Source organism: Schistocerca americana, chromosome 6 (assembly GCF_021461395.2).
Source record: "Schistocerca americana isolate TAMUIC-IGC-003095 chromosome 6, iqSchAmer2.1, whole genome shotgun sequence".
NCBI classification, from domain to species: domain Eukaryota; kingdom Metazoa; phylum Arthropoda; class Insecta; order Orthoptera; family Acrididae; genus Schistocerca; species Schistocerca americana.
Window position 1 is genome coordinate 16,172,408 of NC_060124.1, and position 22,614 is coordinate 16,195,021.

General features: G+C 37.4%; 2 protein-coding genes across 5 annotated transcripts in view; one reads left to right on the top strand and one right to left on the bottom strand.

Moving 5' to 3' along the window:
- Nucleotides 1–3,210, top strand: part of LOC124619781 (centromere/kinetochore protein zw10 homolog) — a 202,720-nt gene extending 199,510 nt beyond the window's left edge. Inside the window, exon 10 of the mRNA XM_047146367.1 lies at nt 2,863–3,210. Within this exon, the coding sequence (XP_047002323.1) occupies nt 2,863–3,078 (216 nt within the window). The 3' untranslated portion in view covers nt 3,079–3,210. The remainder of the gene's footprint in view (nt 1–2,862) is intronic.
- An 8,459-nt stretch (nt 3,211–11,669) lies between these two features.
- LOC124619240 (RNA-binding protein Rsf1) lies at nt 11,670–21,118 on the bottom strand. Of its 4 annotated transcripts, none has more exons than XM_047145481.1 (4): nt 20,983–21,118; nt 13,193–13,754; nt 12,505–12,606; nt 11,670–12,107 (listed from the first exon to the last, which is right to left on the bottom strand). In XM_047145481.1, the coding sequence occupies exons 2-3, from the start codon at nt 13,744–13,746 to the stop codon at nt 12,537–12,539; spliced, it is 624 nt and encodes a 207-aa protein (XP_047001437.1). In that variant the 5' UTR covers nt 13,747–13,754; nt 20,983–21,118; the 3' UTR covers nt 11,670–12,107; nt 12,505–12,536. The 4 variants fall into 4 exon arrangements, with proteins under 4 accessions (XP_047001437.1, XP_047001438.1, XP_047001439.1 ...); XM_047145482.1 differs by lacking the exon at nt 20,983–21,118 and adding an exon at nt 20,454–20,576; XM_047145483.1 differs by lacking the exon at nt 20,983–21,118 and adding an exon at nt 19,820–19,953.
- Nucleotides 21,119–22,614: the final 1,496 nt, after the last annotated feature.

A 22,614-nucleotide genomic window follows, 5' to 3' on the forward strand; every position in this document is an offset into this window, starting at 1 on the left:
AACATTTACATCCATTTAACACATTGAGTGCAACACACTTAGTGATGTTTCACCACCGGCTCTGCGGTGGGTGGCAGATCCAATTGGTAGCCAATAAAATGACTGATGAAAATCACATTCCAGCTTGCACCAGACCCCCAGAAAATGTAATATTTCTTGAGTGTAACATGTAATATTCTGAATTTATTTCAGAAACACATCTTCCTAAACAAATAGGATACACCTTCATCTGATAGATCGTTTATCATTTTCCCACTATTGATTATCTCTTTATTTGGAAATCCACTGTGATCAGTTCCCATTTCATGTCATTCTCAAACAGGCAACAGCACATTTCCAATTACCATCAGCATAATAAATTTGATGTTGTTTGTTATGCTGCTTAGTCTGTCAGTACTTGAGAAACAAGGAGTGCTTTCAGGTAGTTCCCATAATCTGCTAAGGGAGCATACACTGTGCACCAGCACATGATGACTGACAGCGTGAGAATGAAATAAGTCAGAATTGGCTAATACTGCATTTTGCTGTTCATAAATTTTGGATCAATAAAATGGCATTTCTCTCCCGAATTTCAGTTTTGTTTATGCCCTCCTCATTAATATGAGGGTAATCCCAAAAGTAAGGTCTCCTATTTTTTTTATAAGTACATAGACCTGTTTATTTTTACAATGGTTTACATCCGTTTACAGCTTGAACATTTAGCTATTTTTCGACATAATCACCATTTCTGTCGATGCATTTTTGTACATGTTGTGGCAGTTTTTGTATGCCCACGTCATACCAGCTCACTGCCATGCTGTTCGGAAAGTTATGAACCTCTTCTTTCACCTCGTCGTCGGAGCTGAATCGCTTTCCGGCCAAATGTTCTTTTATCTTAGGGAACAGGTGATAGTCACTGGGCGCCAAGTCAGGACTATAGGGTGGGTGGGTGACTATTTTCCACTGAAACTGTTGCAGGACAGCAACTGTTTGCCAAGCGATGTATGGGCGAGCGTTGTCATGGAGAATGTGTACGCTCTTGCTCAACATTCCTCTTCTCCAGTTCTGAAGAGCCCATTCGAGTTTTTTCAGAGTCTCACAGTACCTGTCAGCATTAATTGTGGTCCCAGCGATTGAGCTCCGATGACGAGGTGAAAGAAGAGGTTCATAACTTTCTAAACAGCATGGTGGTGAGCTGGTATGACATGGGCATACAAAAACTGCCACAGCGTCTACAAAAATGCATCAACAGAAATGGTGATTATGTCAAAAAGTAGCTAAATGTTCAAACTGTAAACTGGTGTAAACCACTGTAGAAATAAACAGGTCTATGTACTTATAAAAAAATAGGAGACCTTACTTTTGGGATTACCCTCGTACTTATAAACAATGAAATATTGTAAAGATATTTTTGATAAAGGATCTTCAGCTGCACAATTCCTTAACTGGCCAGAATGGCTCTTTATTTCGTTTTTCTGTAATATATAATGTCTTCATTATAGAGTATCTGAAAGTTTCTCACAGGATAAATTATTTTGTTATCTGTAACTGTTTAAGTAAATTTCCGAGGTACATGGAACAAGAAAGTACAAAGACAGAACTCTTTTTGAGTACAGAAATATTTATCATCTGGTAATTGCACTTATTGATGTTTAAGCTTAACAAAATAGTACCATGCAACCTGAGTGTAACTTCCTTGCCACAGAAAGGAAGTAATTACATATCACAGAACAGTCAGGTCAAGAGTAACCTTTATACTTCACTGTTCAACTCTTCAAATACTATCAGTTAATGTTCTATAGCAGACAGTTGTCAAACTACAATCTGTGCCTGAATGTTAATGATGTGAGGAAGTAACCACCTTTTCATTGTGTGTGGGAAAGTAGTGGAGGGACTGGAAGACTCACTAGATCAATGTGCTTAGAACTGAAATAACAAGAAAGCCACATTTCTTCTCTTTCACCAACAGTAACCTTTCAAAGCAAGCATTGTGACTGAAAAATCTTGCCGAATGTGAAAGACATTCTGTAACTCCATTCTGTAACTCTCCCTTTACCGGCAAAACATCGTAAAGCTTTTTGACACACATTTCAGAATTTCTGTGTATAAAACAAATGTTATGAGGTAAGGTGTTGCACATCAGTACGAGAACTGTTCACTGTGTTTACAGAAGTAGCTGTCCACTGTACTCAAAAACAATCAGATATAGAAAATTGATGAAAATGGTGTTTAACAATGTAAGACAACTTCCTGCAGATTTAAGTTCTTTGCTCATTGGGTACAAGCTCTTAGGTGGCAGAATTATATGCAGAGGGAATTTGTAAATTTCTGAAGTGATGTGAAATGCATAAATCAGAATGGTTATCACATAGAGAAGTAATACAAAGGTTGAGTTTAAAAAATCTATTTACCTTGCTTTTACAATCCCAGTGCTTACAACCAAATGGAGCGTACTTCCTGGATAGCCCTACTACGTTAGCGAAAAGCTAACATTATCCACACCTTGGTATAGTTTGGCCATGTAAATTGTGTAATCTGAAAGAGCTGTCGAATGTTGTGGAACTACTGAGGTGCAGTATGCCCATAGCCCTTTGTCACCATTTTGGATTAATTTTTTGGAGAGCAGAATAATACAGATTCCAGAAAATAAAAACCAAGTGTTATCTATATCATATTTCCAAATAAGTTACTTTTCCAATACATAAGAGCGCTGCCCTCATGCCAAATCAAATGCTGCTGATTATTTTTTTTAATATTGCTATAATATTCACTTCATTGTGCCTTATGAGTAAAATTTGTTTAGGCAGTTGCAATTGTAATGATGAATTAGCAGTATTTTAAAATTTCTAATATTGTGTATTGTGCTCTCTCTTCTTTGGACAGGACCCAAAGGAAGTTGTTAGGTATGTGAAGCTGTGGCTGCGTTTTCAAGAACTTGCTATTGTCCTGGGAGAGAACTTGAAGGGTATAGAAGCTAGATGGTGTGATGGGAAAGGTCCATTAGCTCATTACTTTGCACCAGCAGAAGTGAAAAAGTTGATACGAGCACTCTTCCAAAATACTGACAGGAGATCTGCTGTACTTGCACATATAAAGTGATATTCTTTCAGACGCAGAGGAGTTGCAAGAATTATATGGTGCAAAATTTGAAATTTAAAGGACTTTGTAGACTGAAATTTTACTGTAGATACAGAGGACAATTAATTAAAATATATATTTTTATAATTTTCATTGTGACTGCTTTAATTTGAATTAGGCATGTGAGAACTGAACTAACCAGTCATAGATGGCTAAAGCCTGGGAGGGAAGGTAAGTAACCATATCTCACCATGTGACAGTCCCACATCCTGAAACTGAGTTCATAAGAACATAAAATTAAGAAGCTGGCTCTAGTCTTATTTACACATACTGAACAATGCCACCTGTGATATCAATTACTATGCCTTATTTCTCACTGGAAGAGACACTACCAACAAGTTTAAATTTCAGAGAATGACTAGCAAATGAGTTACAGCGCTCCCTGTAGCAACCAAGATTAACTCGGCATCCCTATTGACAGTGGTCAGAACTTTTTGAGAGAAGCCAGTCTATTATTTGTCTATGTGGAAAGTGAACTGCTTTATTTGTTGAATCATTTAATTTTTCTTTGCAATTTGTTTAGCAAAATATACATCAAGGCTGCCTAAAGAATGTTTAGCATTCAGTTGTAAGAATTGAAATAACAGAAGCTAATGTAGAGGTGGGCAGGAAATGTGAAACTGAAGAAACTCTTTAAAACTACAATGAGCTACATCTGCTCAAATCACTTTGAAAAGAAATACATGTGCAACAGAAATAAATCAGGTGTCTTAACTTTCCACAACACTTACAGAAAAAGTTGAAATGCACAACTGGGGCTCAGAAAGTGAACTTTCAAAAATTTGGTCAGTAATACTCTCCAAGTCATTTGTAGCATACAATAAAGCTGTAAATTAATAATCATACTCCTTTTATATACAACAAAAGCACCATTTCCATTAGCTAACCATGATGCATTATGAAGTTTACCATATCTTCTTCATGGTCGTATCTGCTCATTTTGCATGGATTTACTTTGTGAGCAGCAAGAAGTTATCATAGCGGGACAAAAAAAAGTCAAGAGTCATCTTGCAGTTGTGTCTGCATCAACCACGAGTTATTTGATGATAATCAAAGTCAATTTCAATTTCACGGGGGGGGCACATAGCAGATGACGCCCTGACTATAGATAAAATGGAGGATGGGTATTCAGTTTGCTTCAGTGATGGCAGATGTGAGGCCATTGTGTGAAAATTAAACTCTTTGCAGAACCAAGGGGAAATTAGTTTTTGGAACAGACATGGCATGGAAAATAAATGTCACACAAAAACAATTTGCTTCATCCGTTCATAAATCATGTCCTTTTGTATCCATCATAAAATACTGTTACAGGTTTGTGATCTTATTGCTGGTGATTTATTATTATTATTATTACCAGGCATAGAAGATAATGCGTGTCCAAGAAGCTAGAGAAATTATCACTACTTTCTCACAAATGGATCAGTTACACAGCGCACACGTGTCGACTGCCATGAGGCTGCTGGTGGTGCAGTATAGCTGCCTGCTGTGACTACGTGGCAGTCAACACATTATGATAGCTTTGACTTCTGACTTAATGTGGTCATTGGTCTGGTCACACAGAGGTTTGGCTTCTAATTGTAGTAAATAATAATTAGTAGATGTGGAGTAACATTCCACATACTTACGGCAAAACATTTATATATTTCCAATGTGACAACAGAAGGGCATGTAGATCAGTGACTGCTTGCACCTTATTGGGAGCCAAACATTTACTTTTAGTGAATAAGACCAAAATAGAGCAAAATTATGTTCGGTACAATTACCATCCCCAGTAGTTGCTGCAAACTAGCGTATAATTAAATTCACTTTGAAAGATACATTAATCATGCAGTGTGTTAGAAAACCCTTGTACTTCAACTTACATCAAATAGTGTAAAATGCATCCTGTTGTGCAGTTCAATGAGAAAACAAAGCTTCACACTTGGCTGTCACTAAAAATGCCCACCTTTTGTTTGAAATATTCAAAGCCATCTCTAAAAATTAGGAAATCTTTGTTTTAGACCTAATAAACTCTTTGTTCATTTCCATGAAATGTGTTAAACATCTGGAAAAGTCACAGTAATATACTTTGTCCCATTCATTTTGGATTCCCTGTATTATTAATGGAAAGATTTGATATCTACACTTTAATGCTTTTCCATTTTCTCTTAGTGGTTAACATTAACTGCTAAGTGATGGATACTTTTCATCACCAGACTTTTTGCCATCTGACCAACATGGTGCCAGCTTCTGCTGTGGCTGCCAGCAGTCAACATTTCTGCATTTTCCTCCACATATGAATATAAATGTACCACAGGTTTTTGCTAGCAAATCTGCTAATATGGCAAAGGGGATATAAAAAGTCTTCCTAGACAAGTAATGTGGCCAAATGTACAAGAAAAAACCCTTTTTTTGGTTAACTCGTGGAGAGCAACTAGGTGACAAACTGTACAACTCTAGTTCCTGAAGACATGTAATTCCATCAAGAAGCCAAACTGGACAGCATTGTGCAACCTGCATACTTTTGTCCATACAAAAAATTTGTGAAATGTATCGCAGTTAAAGTACAGTACCTTCAGACAAAGATAAACGTAAGGCATAGAGACCACTTTTTAAACACTCAATTGCTTGTGAATTTCCAGTTCTCAGTGGCACAATTTTTTTCCTTCAATGTGGCTGCACCAAAGACTTCCCTAGTGTATTTTGAACCCCCTTTGAGTACTGCTCAGAACTATTAATGGAATAATGTTTCAATGAGAATTGTGACCAACGAGCTTGCCTCAAATGTGCATAATGCAAGAGCTGTATGTATTTACCATACTGTTATTAACAACTTTCATTTTTTTACCTCCGACAGTCTAATCAAGTAAGTAAACTATATTATGGAGTATTTCATGTCATACTGACTGTCAGTTCATTGGTGTAAAATCTTTCTTACAGTATTCTCATCAAAAATTATATCCTGTTCTGGTAGTTCATAGCAGCTACAATGTTGTGAATGTACATTTTGTCACTAACTGCACTATGTACAAATACAATTTGCACAACACTAGGACTGAAGCCCCAGCATTTGACATTTTGGCAGTATGCTGGCTTTCCCATCAAATGTATAATGCATACTGCAGTTACTAGCAATATTCAAATTAAGACATTTTGATCCAAGGCTTGAAACTTTTGGTTACACTCTCTAGCATAAAATCTTTTGGGAAAGGTGTGCTTACCTGAAGCATTTACCATTGCATTTTTAATAAACAATTTTTCACCAAGTGTTGGGAGTCGTCATGCTGATGAAACCAAGAGTTTGAGAATATGCTGTTTAGAGAAAGCAATAAATATAAAATTCAGATACTATCAACAAGAATACCTTGACCTGATGTCTGAAGGGGCTCTATACCAGTTGAAATTAAGAGTTTTTGTTTCTGCCGTATTATCATCCATTATTTATTCACTTAAAAACACTGCAAACTGACCATGAGTTCTCAGAAAAATTTAATTTTGTGGATTGCCCACCTCAGAGGGCAACTATTTGAGAGACAAATTCAAAAGCTTTCAAAGCAGTTCAAGTATCACTGAATTGGAGTGTGTAGGTCATGCACAAAAGCAAATGGGTGTGAGGCAGTAATGACATAAGTGCATATAAGTGGGGGAAATTCGAAGATGTCCATGGCTTGTGCCCTCCAGGAAATCATTTTCAGTGCAAATACATCAAAGTGCAGCAAAATGTTGAGAAATTTATTCATGACCAAGTGTACCAATTTTGCCATAGTGGAGGTATTGAAAGGAACTTTCAAAGGTATGTAATACTACAGAAATATCTTCATAGCTGCATCTAGAACACTTGAGTCAAACAGTGTAATCTGGAACACACACACACACACACACACACCCCAATTCAATATGATGCAGTGGTAACATTCGAGTTCGATCAAGGATATATTGCAAGGTATGAAGTCCTGAAACGACCATGTTAACTAGGCAAAAACTTAGGCCACCAGATAGCTGTTGCAGACCTTTAAACACAAGCTGGAGAAAGTGAATTGCAGGAGATGGAGCTGTGACATACCAACAGATGAAATTGCCGTTTTCTGTAAGGTGTACTTTCTCTCAGCACCTATTTATTGCCAGGTACACTCATTGGAGTACTGTGTATTTCAACATTTTTTAACACGCATTGGAGTATTGTGTAGTTCAACAAAGTTTGAACACAGAAAAACTTACAAGCAATATTTTTTCACAAATTTTTATTCCCAATAATTTCTGATAAAAGGTACCTCCCATACAAATAAATTTTACATTAAGACAGGGATTACAACCTACCTGAGGCTCCTTACTATGCAGAAGACATCACAAGAACCCAAATATGATCAGTTTATGAAATTTGAATTAGACAGCATCAACATGCAATTTTCATGTGCAGAGCTTTTTAAGAAGTATATGTCCATTTTTCTCAATGCCCCTGGCCCCCCCCCCCCCCCTCCACAAAAGAAGCAGAGGCAAGAGTACTATTCATAATATTACACGTTCCAAGATCTTGATTTGGATACAGTCTTTTCACTGAATCACATGGAAGGATGAAATTTCACTTCCATGTAATCCATTACATTATACAGGAAATAAGGGAATCAAGTGATGACATTTAATTTTAAAGAAGATCCACTTTATTTGACAATGAAATGTACAACACTAAAATACATTACTTCTGTACAATGCTAATTCTGTAAATAAGGTTTGGAAACTATGTACGTAACACAAATTTAGAAGTGCATAGCTAACTTAACATACTGCATTACTCTGTGAATCACTAAATTTTGGTTTAATGTTTCTTCCATTCTGAATTTCATCACAATTCTATCAAGCACCATACTTTAAATTCTTCCTGCACCTCTTTATCACTGTTGGGCTGACACTGCTCATATCCAGTACAGTACCATTACACATTGTTGAAACAGTTATCTGCTATTTATGACTCCCTTCCTGTAGAACATGGACTGCCACACAGGGATGGCTGATTCACTATCAGGCTGGAGTATGGTGCGGCTGCTGGTGGGGGCCATGTGTAATGCTCTGCTGTGGTCACCAGTGGCCTCATGGTAATGTTAGCTGCCTAATATTGTCTGAATGTTTACTTTTTAAGATTTCTACGAAAATAATCAAGCTGTAATTACTGTCTTACAAGTAATGTATTTGTCATACACACACAAACCTTGAAGAGATATTTAACCTATTGGCAACTATTATTTTGAAACCATTCTTTAGTGTGTTCAATTTGCTGTAAAGTTTTGACAATTTAAACTGCTAATCTCAAATGCAGACTGATTATTTGGTTTCACTTTCGTAAACTTGCAGCACTGTTTATGAACATCTTAACAAATGTATCTTAAGTGGAGAAGTTTACCAAACATGTAGTCCTTGCCAAAAATTGTAGGATACAAAGTCAAATCTTTTCAGATCACTTCTGTCCCTTTGCACATGAGTTAAATTGTTTCTACAGTAGATTCTGAGCGATTTAAGATTCAGGTTAACTCCAGCACACTAAATTTAAAATTAAAAACTTAAAGGTTAAGTAATTTTGAAACTATTTAAAATGAATAAAACAAATCCTGTGTCAAATTACGTTTGCAGTAAGCAGTCAGATACACCTATCTTCACCCATATACCTGAGGATTTCTAAATACTCTTGACACTGCAGTGCTTAACTAAGATCACACTCAGCCTTCATGTCAAATGCAAATAAAACCAGCACATCATGCAGCACTTAATTATGTTAAGATTTACAAGAAACTCTAGCAACTTATGCTTTTCTCAAATACTGTCTCCAACCAAGGAAAGCCACAAGAATATTCACAATCAAAGAGCAAAAGAGATCACACTATAGAATCAAAAGCTGACACTTTAATCTGTAATTAACCAAGTTTTGCAGTGTTAAATGAGTGACCAAATCATGCATTACTCTGACTCACCCACAGTATCCAAAGTCAACAGAAAATGGGGTTTGTCAAACCAGAAAATCTGAGGTGGCACACCACCAAATTCTTTGCTTAAAAAAAAATCCATTAAGTGCAAATAGTAATATATTATTCACCTCTATTACACATGCTATATCACTAGTGTTTTGTAATATGTCTTGAGGTGGACTTAAGATTTCAAGTAACCACAGGGCTACTTCGAAGACCTTTCTCTCCAATACACCCCATAAAGAAAGGAAGAAATATGAATGTAATACCAAGGTGATGGTAATGACAAATGCACCAGTTATGTGCCTATGTGATTCAGTTTGAGATGACATTTGCTGTGTTTCAACTCTAACATTTCTACAAACAATACCAATATAAAGCAGCATTAACACATGAAGAGTTAAATAAAACAAGCTTCACCTATTTCATCAATCTTCAGGCACAGAACATTTGTTTGGATTAATCCTGCAAGTGACTGGATACTGAACATAAGTCTATACACTGCACAACAAAACAAAGCCTAAATACCTGCAAATTTTCCTTGGTTAAATATTGTACAGTTTTTGCAGTACTATAATTCCAATGATTACATCCAGTTCTTGCTAACACTATCTAGTTCTGGTAGTGCTGCTGTTCTGGTTCTCCAGAGTCAAGGAGTTCCACATTAACAAAATGGCAATACCCAACAGATGCAGGTTCCTTCATGTATTCATGAAATATGAACAAATCTCTAGCATGTAAAACACTTACTGAATAGTACAAGTTCCAATGACCAACATAGCTTGACAAACTGCAGATGCAAACTAAAATTCAATATCAGACTTCAAAAACTCATCTTTTGAATAGGCCAATGCGAATTTTCTTCGTAACTCATGACAAATTCTGAAGCAGAACATAACTTCAAGTGGGGCTGCTATCAAACTGGGTTTGAATGAAAGACTGTCAGGTTTTCACATGCAACAAATTGCGTAAGACATTAAATTTACCATTGTGTAAACCAACTACAGAAGTATAATCACATAAAAAGCATCATAAGTCAAAGCACAATGAATTTCCAATAAAACATATTTAAGAAGTACTATGAAGTATCAATTTTCTCACCCTTATTTCTACCACTCCTTAAAGTCACCTTTTTAAATTTTCTACCCACTAACAGCCAATACTCATTGCTACCCCCCCCCCCCCCACAGAATACCGTTGTGTAAGTGAAACAGTTAAGCTCTGAAATGAATTTTCTAAAATTCTGATGTTATGGCATGGCAAAAACTGAAGTAGATAAAGACACAGCCTTTTTAATTAAAATTTAAAGGCGGCAATCAGACAATTTCATCCCTCTCCTAGAAAAAAAAGGTGATGACACTTGTAAAATGTTATATTACCCATTGCACATGTCAAATTTCACACTAAATCAGTGCATAATTCCCTATAAGCAATTAAGACTTCATTGAACACTGCTGGTCACTTGAGGTAATGTAACCATTTTCTCAATCTCACCAATGCTTTAGCATCATTAAATACCACCCTGGATGTTTAGAATGTGGGTACTATTTATAAAATCTTGTTTTACTTTATATTGAAGATACCACTTCTGGCAAAGATCAAACAGAAGCTGACAAAATGATTTAAAATGTTAGCCAACTGTACCTTAGAAACAGTGAGATGTCATAACCCAGCAATTAAATCTGCTTTACAATAAGAACAAAAACAGCAACACTTCGTATCACAATTTGTAATACTGTTGTGTAAACCAGTGCTAAACTTAAAAGACTTCGATATATGTGCATGTCCCAAATGTAAGGGAAAGGATCTTTTACTAAAAGCACAGTTAAAGGGAAAGAATCCACTTTTTAAAGCAAAATTAATCTGAATTTTTAATGGACGATACACATTCTAACTGAAAAGCTTTTAAGCCACAGTTCTGACAATACACTGTAACTGCTACTGTGTTAGGTATGGAAATCAGTATGTTACAAATTTAATGATTTGTTTATTACCACAAGGACACTACACCTTTATAAATCGATTTCTATACTCACCAACTGAAGCATAATATCTTCTGAAGACAAAAGTTTGATAGCTTAGAAAAAACTGTTTCACCACTAACGTCAGTACTAGCACACATGGGACTACTACTCCCAATCAACTTTAATGTGAAGCAGACACCAATTATTATTATTATTATTTGCAAGGCTGCATCCATCCACATTCATCTAACATACAATCATTTAATTGTAAAACACAGCATTGTGCTTTCTAGTGGGCATGTTTGTCCTGGTGTATTTCACTGCAATCGGTCAAGGACCATGCACCAACTGCACAGTTGTTAATTATACTGAATGTAATGTGACTTTTTGATCTGTTACAGCTTAATCCGGATGAAACAGGTAGATTTTACTGCAAATATAACTTCTATATCTAATACTCACCAGACATGTTACAGGGTGTCAAATTGATATGGCATGTAAAGATGTAGGTATCTGCATATAAATGAGTTTTCTAAAGACTTAATGAACTACATACCTAATGTCCGACTGCAAAGATTAGTATCAACTCCACACTGTAATGAAATACACAAAGGATTCATGACCAATGGTCCAGGCTCTTAAATCAAAATTGAACTTTCTCACATTGAAGGACTTTATTCAACACTAAACACGAAAACTATGTTTTAGTAATACCATTAATCTTAACACTGAAGTTACTTGGTGAAAGAATGAAATATAAAAAAGTTATGATAATGTGTGAAAAATGGGAAGCTGCATGACATAGCAACTGTTATTTAAGCTTGTCCATACACTCAAAACTTAACACAGAATGAGTAAACCTATAATGTTCATTCCTTAATTCTTGTTTCAGTAATCAACACTTCACAAATAAAACATTTTGGGCAGTTCTTCCACACATTGGGGCTATTCAGATGAACTCGGAGATCATTTTTTGGATGCGGTTACAATCTCGAAGCTCTTAACGTGACGAAATTATCGACCACAAAAGTGGTGTCGTTGGATAGTGCCCCGTTCTCTCGACGATCAAAAATGTGGTCGTGAAGGAAAGGGACTGTAAACATGGCAAGATACAAAACACTTCCTTGATCACTCAGCATCATAGTTTTAGAAAGCTAAGGCATAAACAATTTAGTTCCAAATTCTGCTTGAAGTATACTAACTTATCTCCATGCATATGAGCCATGCGTGTTAAAATGGTTTAAACTATCCTGTCCAGATTAGTAACATGCATAATAAGGAAACAAGAATCACTTTTTTAGGATTAGAATGGAACAGTAACTACTGGATGACTACATAAAGGAACTACAACAATATTTTTTCTACTGAATTGAGATAAATACTGTAATTTAGGACTCCCATCAGATGGAAACGATACCACATGTTTCAGAACACGTAGGAATGGCAGCAAAATGTTTCGCTACCAACATATGAAAAAAAATTCGTTGTACCTTAAGTCCTTCCATTTTCATCGCAGACCGCTTTAGTATCCGTCGCCTGATCGATTACCACCGTAGCCAAATGAACCATCAGCACTCCCATAGTCCCTGGAGCTGAAATATTCGCAGTAACATTCGTAGGAGGGCAGTCATCTACTAGCACTCAAAATATATCGAAGCACAGTTCAATTCCAACAGCGAAGCACATAATTCTTACAAACGAAGTTATTTCATGATAGCAAACAGATTAACCTTCATTGATGATAGGTCTGTATATCACAGTAGTAAAGTGTGAATTTCACATAAACAGCAGATTTAACTTTGATCACTTTCACAAACTACACCAACAATGATGGTTTGCTGACATTTAATGTTAATATGATACATGTGACAAGTTTGCCTGGGTTTCAAGCACTTCTTAAAGAAAGAAGTACAGTGATATGCCATGAGACTGTCCTTGCCTTGTCCCTCAAACCCAACAATTATATTTTACTAATCGAAGATTTTTTAAATTCACATGGACCTGCAATTGCCAGCTTTTTCTGCACTATTGGTCCATGCTTGCTCCATACTTGAAAGAAATAATGTCGAAGGAGCTTCAGCTTAAGAACTGACATCAGCACCAACTAGGACCCGCAAACTGTCTCATGACAATACTAAATTTCATGTACGAAGACCGGTTTGTTGGTTGGATAAATACCTGCCACGCCCCACTGGGGAGCGACTGCGATACCTCGATGAGCCAGTATCACCACCGTAGTAATTATTTGAAACCCTGTAGCCAGATCCACGAGCTCCATCACGTTCGTAGTCTCTGCTTCCTCCATAGCTGCCACGGCTGGAACTGTAGTCGTCATCTCCGTAGCGTCCTCTTGAAGATCCCCTACCACGGCTTCCGCGGAAACTACCTCTGTCATATGAGCCCCTAGAGCCTCCCCTCCCAAAAAATCCTCTACCACCACCCCCTGACCCACGGAATCCACCTCTACCTCCACGGCCCCTTCCCCGTGAAATCTCTACTCTCAATTTTGAGCCATTTAATGCAAAGCCATTCAAGTCATTGCAGGCAGATTCTGCATCACCTTCATTTGCAAACTCAATAAAAGCAAAACCTGGTGGATTGAATGCTACCCAGACATTGTTCAATTTCCCATATTTCTCAAATTCTGTTTCTAAATCTTCCTTTTTAATTGATTCATTTAAACCTCCCACATACACTCTCGTTCCCCTCTGCTGATATCCTTCTGAACTCATATCTCGGTCTGAAAGCAGAACATTAGCAATCAAGGTAATTTGCATGAACACCATATACTGCAATCCACCAATTCAATGGAATAAACATTACACTAAGCATCTACAGATTGATAGCTATATATCTATATGACAGTATATGTATCAAATTTTAGATTAAACTGCAAATTATGTCAAAATCTGCAAATAAAATTGGCAAGCATTGCACTGATAATTTATCAATCATGCACTGCAACCTGCATATGACAACTTGACATTACTTTTAAACTGCACAGTCATACATGAAAAAACTGCTCAATCATACATGAAGTACACTATGAGAAAATCCTGCACCAGCAGAACCAGTCAAATGCACATCACATCATAGTTTTGATAAGAAAAGCTATGGAAGGTTGGGGTTAAGCCACACCAAAGTAATTAAAACCTCAAAGATTGACTGTCACAGCCAAAACAAGCGAACTGTTCCCAGAAGCCATGCTTATTGGTTCATACAGTGATTTTACTTTTAATCTGACTGCACTTTTGAAACCTGCACAACCTGTTATCTAAGTTAGTCGGCATCTGGAAAAGAAAATTCTGACCATACACCAATAATGAGAAACTGTTAAGTCACCAGTTGGCATGTTTTAAAGTGTATGGTGTTTAACAACATACGCCGTCTTATCATTAACAGTCCAGCCTCCTTTATAGTGTGGCCAATTTTCCTTTAACACCATTAAGAGCAAAGTGAGTCATTTGGAAATGTGCCAAGTATGGGCAAATTTCCTGATAAAATGAGCATAGTGCCTTAAGGAACCATAGGCTGTCTCAAAAATGCCTCAGTTAACTGTAATGGTATCAGTTTGAATTATCAAGCCATCAGGGTAAGGTTGCTAGAAAGTAGCTTAAACACGACCAGAGTTAACTTCTTAAGTGCCTCTGGACCTGTTCATTGGAGTTACTATGTACTGTATTAATACCATTTGATTACTGTAGTGGAAACTGGCAATACCATTTGAGATACCTAAGATTTAAAACTAACTTCTTTTTGTCTAAAAATCACCTTCAATTAAAGATTGTTAAGCACTGGCCACAAGAATGAGTGGGTTTTGTCCTGTGTTTAGCACTACTGGCAATAAGGTAGGCTAGCAGCTGTTAGCGAGCAGTCAGTTATGATTGCACAGGTCTGTCAGAAGAATGATCAATAAAGTGCATCGAGAGGACAGCAGTTCAAATCCACATCCGGTCATCCTAATATAGGTTTCCCATGATTTCCCTAAATCACTTCAGGCAACATGCTGGGATGATTCCTTTGAAAGGACATGGTCAATTTCCTTCCCCAATCCGATGGGACCATTGACCTCACTGTTTGGTCTCTTCACCCAAATCAACCAACAAAAGTGGGTCCATGAAACAGTACACAGTGACTTAGTATCCAGTGGAAGTTGGAAGTGGAGAAATAACAGTAACACACAATTACCAATGAAGCCTGAGGTAAGAAACATTCCACTTAGGGACAAAACAGAAGGAAGAATCTATGAGACAACCAAAAAGAGTGTAATAGCACGGACACTTATTATGCACAAAAATGGCAGTATGTGCACTGCTGCCCAATTTGTCCCAAACTGTACATGAATGCTTCAGGATCTAACAAAATTAATTATGTTTTTACAATTTGCAATATAAATTATATCTAAAATCATAGTTTACACAAATTTTATATGTTCTTTCATCAAAGAAAAATGTTTTCCACAAAGTAAAGAATTTGTTATAGGTTCAATTAAGATACAGCTGCAACCATTGGAACCATGCAAATGAATTCCAACACAGGCATTCTGCCAGTGCCAATGGATAGTTGCAACTATTTTCAACTGATCAGAGGAAATTATTCTGGCTGGCCTCAAAGACATTCTCTAGATAGAGATCAGCGCGCGCACGCACGCACAGCCTTGTCTATTCAATCTGTTAGCACTCTCATTGACCACTGCCAACCTTTTGAAGGAACAGTACATCCCAACCTTGTAAAAATTTGAAACACCATAGTGTAATTTCATTCCCTTGATGGATTTTTCTGCAGAAATCAGTTCCACATATAAACCCTAGGGCACCAAACCTCATCCTCTGGTAACCACTTTCAAAATGAAATTTTCCCTCTCCATGCATGGATCTAACAACAAAAGCTAGTAAGTTAGGGTCTCACACTATATACATTGCTATAAATGACATGCACACATTAACATGGCTCACTTTAGAGAGGACACATAGGTAGAAATAAGCGTGCTACACTTTACACACATCAGTGAAATTAAGCTGCATACCAGATTCTTAACCACTGGGCACATTGCAGCCACTCCCCACTAATTAACCCTTTAGTGACCAAATTATTTTCGGAAGTTGTGGACTTTTTATGAACACTATGTTGGGCTAAGAAACCGTTCATAAAATCATAGTTTAAATCTTGAAAGTTAGAGTTTAGCCTATGAGTATAAAAAAATTAGAGGGAACTATTGTTCCCATCAAACTCTGGAGTAACTTCACTTGCTAATTTTAAAAAATGTATTTCCTTTATTTTTTAGTACAAAAACATGTTAAACATTACATTTATATTTGTATTAGTTCATACTGTCCTTTGAGTTCACTAAGGTGATGTACTATGGAACTTAGAGAAGCATGGTGCTACACACAAAGGTACACGACAGTTGCTACACATTATTTTTGTTCTCTTTTCTTTGTTCTTGGTGCTACATTGGAGGCATCTTCTGTTTGTTGTACTTTTTGTAGGGAAATGAGTTTCAACATTCTCCAGACAAACTTCATCTGGTACTCCACAGACAACTCTTTTTTAGTGTTCGAAAATATACAGGCCTTCCACTTCTCTTACGACTTGAGAAGCCAGAGATAAGCTGCCTTGCCAAGTGCAATCTAAATGTTATCTGGTCTGCTTCTGTCTTCTGTAGTTTCCACATAAGGTAGGAATTGACAACTGCCAAATCCACAAGTAAGAAAAACAGTTTGTGCCACCACTTCCATGAACGACTGCCTACAGCATACCATTCACGCAGCTGATCAAATCTATCCACTCCTCCCATTATTTTATTATACTCTGCCACAGCCAATGGTCAGAATACTTCACTTCTGCTTCCACTAACTTACCTTGTAATATTTATGTAATTTTCAGTCAAATCCAGCTAATATACACGAATACTATCTTCCTCATAAATATAAAAGTAGATAAATACAACAAAAGTCACTTCACACACAAAAGGAAAGCAGACTATCCAAAAAAACGCTATAGCGGTCGAAACAGTGGCTTATTTTCACCCGGGAACTGCGCTTCTGCATAGATTGACTCACAAGGTAGAAATACAACAGCCTTCGCCTAACCGTTGCCAATCTACACAGTTAGCACACTAACAGAGATGGTAGAACAAGTTAGAAGTGGGAACACGGATTACCACTGAACTTACAGTGAAAACAAATAAGTGGGAACTATAGTTCCCACTGGTCACTAAAGGGTTAAACCAACAATTTTTCTTCAAATTAGATAACTTCCCGCATTTTTAATGTTTGGGAATTTACTTCATTGTAGTTTATTAAGATTGATACTATCTGCAATGTATTGTCAATCAACAGCAATGTTACCATTATTAATGAGACATGCTTATCAAATTCATCATATGCATCAAATCAAAATATGTAAAAGAAAACAGGGTACTGTTTCAAGTGGTGTCAGAAACAATTAAGAGTTTCAGTTGCCATTTTGTATCACTGCTTCTCCAAAAAGTGCTAATAAGTGGAAAGCAGAAATGTGACTATTTCAATCATCACAATTGGTATTTTTGGAAAGCTTGCAACTGCCATTCACTCATTAATTAAATAGTGAAACACTGCACCACTTACATTTACTTTCATGCTTAGATCAACATGTTTCAACAATTTCTCATTGTCATGAGCGAATATATTAGTATTGTGTGTTGCACTGCCTGTCTTGCACAAGTTATCTTTCTGAGGTTGTAAGGCACTGTGCACCTCCATTATACAGAGAACACACAAACCACTCACTGTTCACGCAATTTCACATGGTGGGTGTTTTTCTGCATAGCATAGGGGACACAGTACAGTACCTTACAACCTCAAAAAGACCACAGTACTTACAGCGCAAGACAGACACAACCTTAGTCAAGATTTGAAACTTACAAAGAATTAATTCTGAACACACAGTGCTTTTTATGAAAAAATATGTATGTACCGGGTGCATGAAAACGTCAATGACAACAACTAACACAGCACGTGACCAAACAACAAGCACAAAATGTACGTTCCAGTAAACCCAAAGTGTTCTGACAGTCTAAACTATCACAAAGCTGTGCATACACAGTAGACAGTGTCTGAAAATGGTTTCACTCAAAGAAACCCTATACCTACAAGAGATGTCCAACTCATGAATCAAACAATCGGCTGCTACAGCAGAATCCATATTGACCAGTACCTGAAGTCTAATTTGTCACTATAATAAGAGGGTGGCTTTTCTATGTAGTCTCATTGTAGATTAAGTACTTGGTCCAGTGATGTTCCGGTGCCTTGATCCAACATCTAAAATGAGTTTCCCCAGGCCAGCAAAATAGCTGTCAACTCCAGTTATCATTTCTTCATTTGAAGTGAACCTTCATCCACCAAGGAAAATTTTGTTTTGGGAAGAGGTGGAAGTCTGACAGAGCCGATCAGGTGAATAAGGCAGGTGTGACATTTCATTTCATACTTTTGTTTGGGTAATTTTGCCATGCCATTTTCATGCATTTTTAATAGAGCGTCAAGTCATGTCCCCCATCTTGCAGATAATTTTTATCAATTTCTGATTTTTCAGTTAAAATGCAATACACACTCTCACACGAGATCTGGCAAGCATGACAATTTCACGCACTTGCAATCAGCGATCCCCCACAACCACTTTGTGCACTTTAGTGATGGATTTCAGAAGTAGGATCATCTAAGCTCTCTTGACCAAATTTAAATTCATTCGTCCACTTGGCAAGAATTTAATATGAAGGAAATCTGCACGAGCGTTCTTTGCATTCATACCTTTCCTTACAAAGTACTTAATCACTGCTCGAATCTATTTTTCCACCTTCACAAATCACTATGCGGTAACAAAAACAGAGCCACACCACTGCCACAGCTCTCTTCCAAGAGCACTGACATGGCACGTGTCTACAAGCAACAGTCCAATGAATTTCACATGAACAACTGCTGCACTAGGCTGACCTCTCATGGCGATTCCTTACTCAAATGATGCCACCTTTAATACACAGTGAAAAAGTAAAGCTAGAAATTACGTTTTCCACTTACGACATTCTAATAATATTACTTAAAATATTATGTATATGCCATTAATCGTGCAACCAACTAATTATGGACGATCATACCTTAAACTAGGTACCATTCCTTTTAACATATACAAATTTTTTACAAACATACTATAGCCAATATTTATATATGCCAATAGAATTTGGGAACTCTTTAGTTGTCTAAATCAGCAGATGCCAGGAATAACAGGTTACCAATACTACCTTGAAAATACAGCCCAGGTCTATATAATGGCACAATAGCAGGTAGACATTTCAAATTACTGGTAACAAATTACAAAATTTTGTGCCAAGGGCATTTTCTCAAATGCGGTTTATTCCCTCAAGTTCTACATAATGGGCAAATACCAAGACCAAGATATAGCTACAGTCAAATTTCAAATCATTAAATAGTAACAAACATGGTATTGCACATTATGCCTTAGGGATCAGAAGAAAATCATACTTGATCCGTGTCAGTGATAAGATAGTTGCCAGCACGCTTTCAGCAATTACATACACTGGGGAAAGACTGACTTCACAGCTCACAAGCCGAGCACAATGCAAACCACAACCTAGAGTAGTGTGATAATACCTACCCCCCTACCACATACACTAACTGTTAAAATAGTGAATAAAGTATCACATTCATTTCACGTATATACCACAAACACTTTGCAAACAACTTGCTACACACTATTCTATAATGCAGTATTTTGAGTTTACTACACTGAACTAAATATTACACAACATACCTACATCTCATGTTAAGCTGCAGATATATCTTGTAACAGTCATTTCACAAACTCACAAATTCAAATAGAATCTAGACCATGAGAAATGGAATGTTACAGACAAGATGTGTGTGACAAAAAATGGCTAACGGTATGGCGACTCCTTGAAATTACAGACAAAGACCTTGCTTTTGATTTATGGCTTATCCTTACAAGCAACTTGCAGACTAGTTAACACCCACGATTTTTAAACACTAATAGTACAGTAGAACGTTAGCGAAGCGATTTGAACCACTTTCCAACATATTAATAATCCCCACTTTCGTTTCAACTAATACGAAATTAAATCTCTAATAAGGAAAAATTTGCGTTGAAGTACCAAGTGAAACGAATGCCGGAACCCTATCTGGTAACTTTGCACGAACCCAAGTATGCCGAGAATCAATTTATCAAAATTGGAAACGATGCTGTATATTTGTAGCATACTTCAACCAAAAATGCGGGAATCGTAATCTAGAAAGTGTAACATTTAACGAGTTCAACTACAATGAAATCAACAATTAGTAATCTTCGAACGAGCTCCAAATAAAAGGTACAGCATTCTTTAAATAACATGATATTGTATAAAAACGTAGCTAGGTAAACAATTATTTACCATTGTCGAATTATTAACAGGAAATTAAAATTTTTGGCAACAAAACACTAAATCTACGTTCCGATGATGGTGTTCCTATACACGGAAATGGCGCTAATGCAAGTCTTAATACGACAGAGCAGCGGCGGGAAACTTTTCTTCGGGACAAAAAAAAAAAACGCAAAATGAACACATACTTGGCAATAAAACGCACATATTCGACGGAGAACTACCAACATCATCTAGTTGAGCGTACAAAACTCAAAAATAGGAAGACTTCCTTGAAATGAAACAAGACATGCCGCCAATTTAAACTTAGAAAAACAACCATGAATAAATACTCTTTCGGATGTTCACGAAAAACTCAAGCTTGCAGTTAAATACCATTTCTGAACAGTCCACAAGTTACAATAGATAGAATAGTCCGGCTATTTAACGAAGCCAAAATGGCGGCCTATTTCAAACTCTGTGAGCATTTCCAACCGGTGCAATAATAAAAATATAATACTTACAAAATACACTACATACGACGAACACAAAATATTGATACCTTTAAGAAGCGCCCCAAAAAGTATTTATACTCTTTACACCAATCCACGTGCAACCACTTCAGCAAAATTCAATAGAATGAATTCAGACCAAATTCCCCCCGCTAACCAAACGGAAATCGATAATGCAGGAGAGAGCAAAGAACTTCAGTGTCAAAGATACACACATTTAACATCTAGTGCACACAAAAAAGATGACCACACAACATGACAAAAATCAACAGAGTCTTCAACATGTTTAAGATGACTCAATTTCGTCTTAAGACAGAAATATCCAGTGGAGATAGAGAAGGAAAAAAGATAGAAAAATATTTTGCCATCTGGCACAATAACTAGAAAAGTTAGAAACTGTGTAAAGGCAGTCATGCCAGGACAAAACATTCATGGCACATCACTGGGGTGGGAGTCACCAGAACAACATCTGTGAATGCACAATAGAGCACAGCATTATTCTGTGGCGACGGACTCACGGACAATCTTCTTTACTCTTTGATTTTTGTTACTATTCTTTGTATTGGCTTAGATTTTTCAGTTCATGGTGTTTGATCTTAAAAATTAAGAAGTTATTGCCCAACAACTTTGTTGGATCTTTTTATAGGATAGAGATATGCTGTAGTTGACTAAAGTGGTGATCCCGTACACTGAACTCCGTTGAAGATGAACAAACGCAGTACTGTTGTGAGTCGTCTAATGTAGAGTCGGCGTATCCGCGAGTGCTATGTATCGGGACGACGCTTTGTTGAAGCATATCGAAGATTTACGACGCGGCATTGAAAACCAGGAAAACGCTGTGCTCAACTTTTCTATTGCACCCAGGAGCGTCCGATTGGTGTATAACAGTAGCAAGATGAAGAAAAGTCCTCCGCAGTTCATTCCTGATATATTTGAATCATGGCATACAGTGCTCGATCTGACTTTTCAGCCCCACGACATTGTAAACGAAGAGACCAAATTTATGATCACCGTTAGTGCGCTCCACAATAAAACAACAATGATCAGCGCAGATATACTACTCCGCCCACCCGCTACGCAGAATTATACGCATTTTAAACAGTTAGTCCTTGAGTGGCTACGTCGGCCGGCGGAACAACGTGTCCAAGAAGTACTATATGGTGAAAAAAGAGGAGATTAGTCACCTTAGGAATTTTGGCGGCACCTGCGAAGGTTAGTCGACGACACCGAGTTGCCAGATACGACACTGCAATGTGTACAGTTCTCAGAGGCAGTTAGAACGGCAGTGGAGCGTGCCGACGCACGCGATATTTCATCGTCGCTCTCAGTAGCTGACAAGGTCTCTGCCTCGTTAGGTGCAGGGCATACGTCGTCTGTGACGTTCGAACTCAGCAGTGCATACCTTCAGGAAGCTGCAGCGATCCAACGACGCCAACAACCGTACGCTACGCAACAATTGGACTAGCAACGAAATCACATTGACGGCTTGTGGCGACAGATATCGACATTGCTTGGAGGCAAGGCAGGCACATACAAGAAGAGCAAGGAAGGTGGCAACGTGTGTAAGGAGGGTATTTGCTTGTACCACCGTCGCTTCAGAAACAAGGTGTCGCATTGCACATCACCCTATACTCACCCAGATGGCGACGGCGGCTGGCGATCAGCGCCGCCGCGGTAATTTC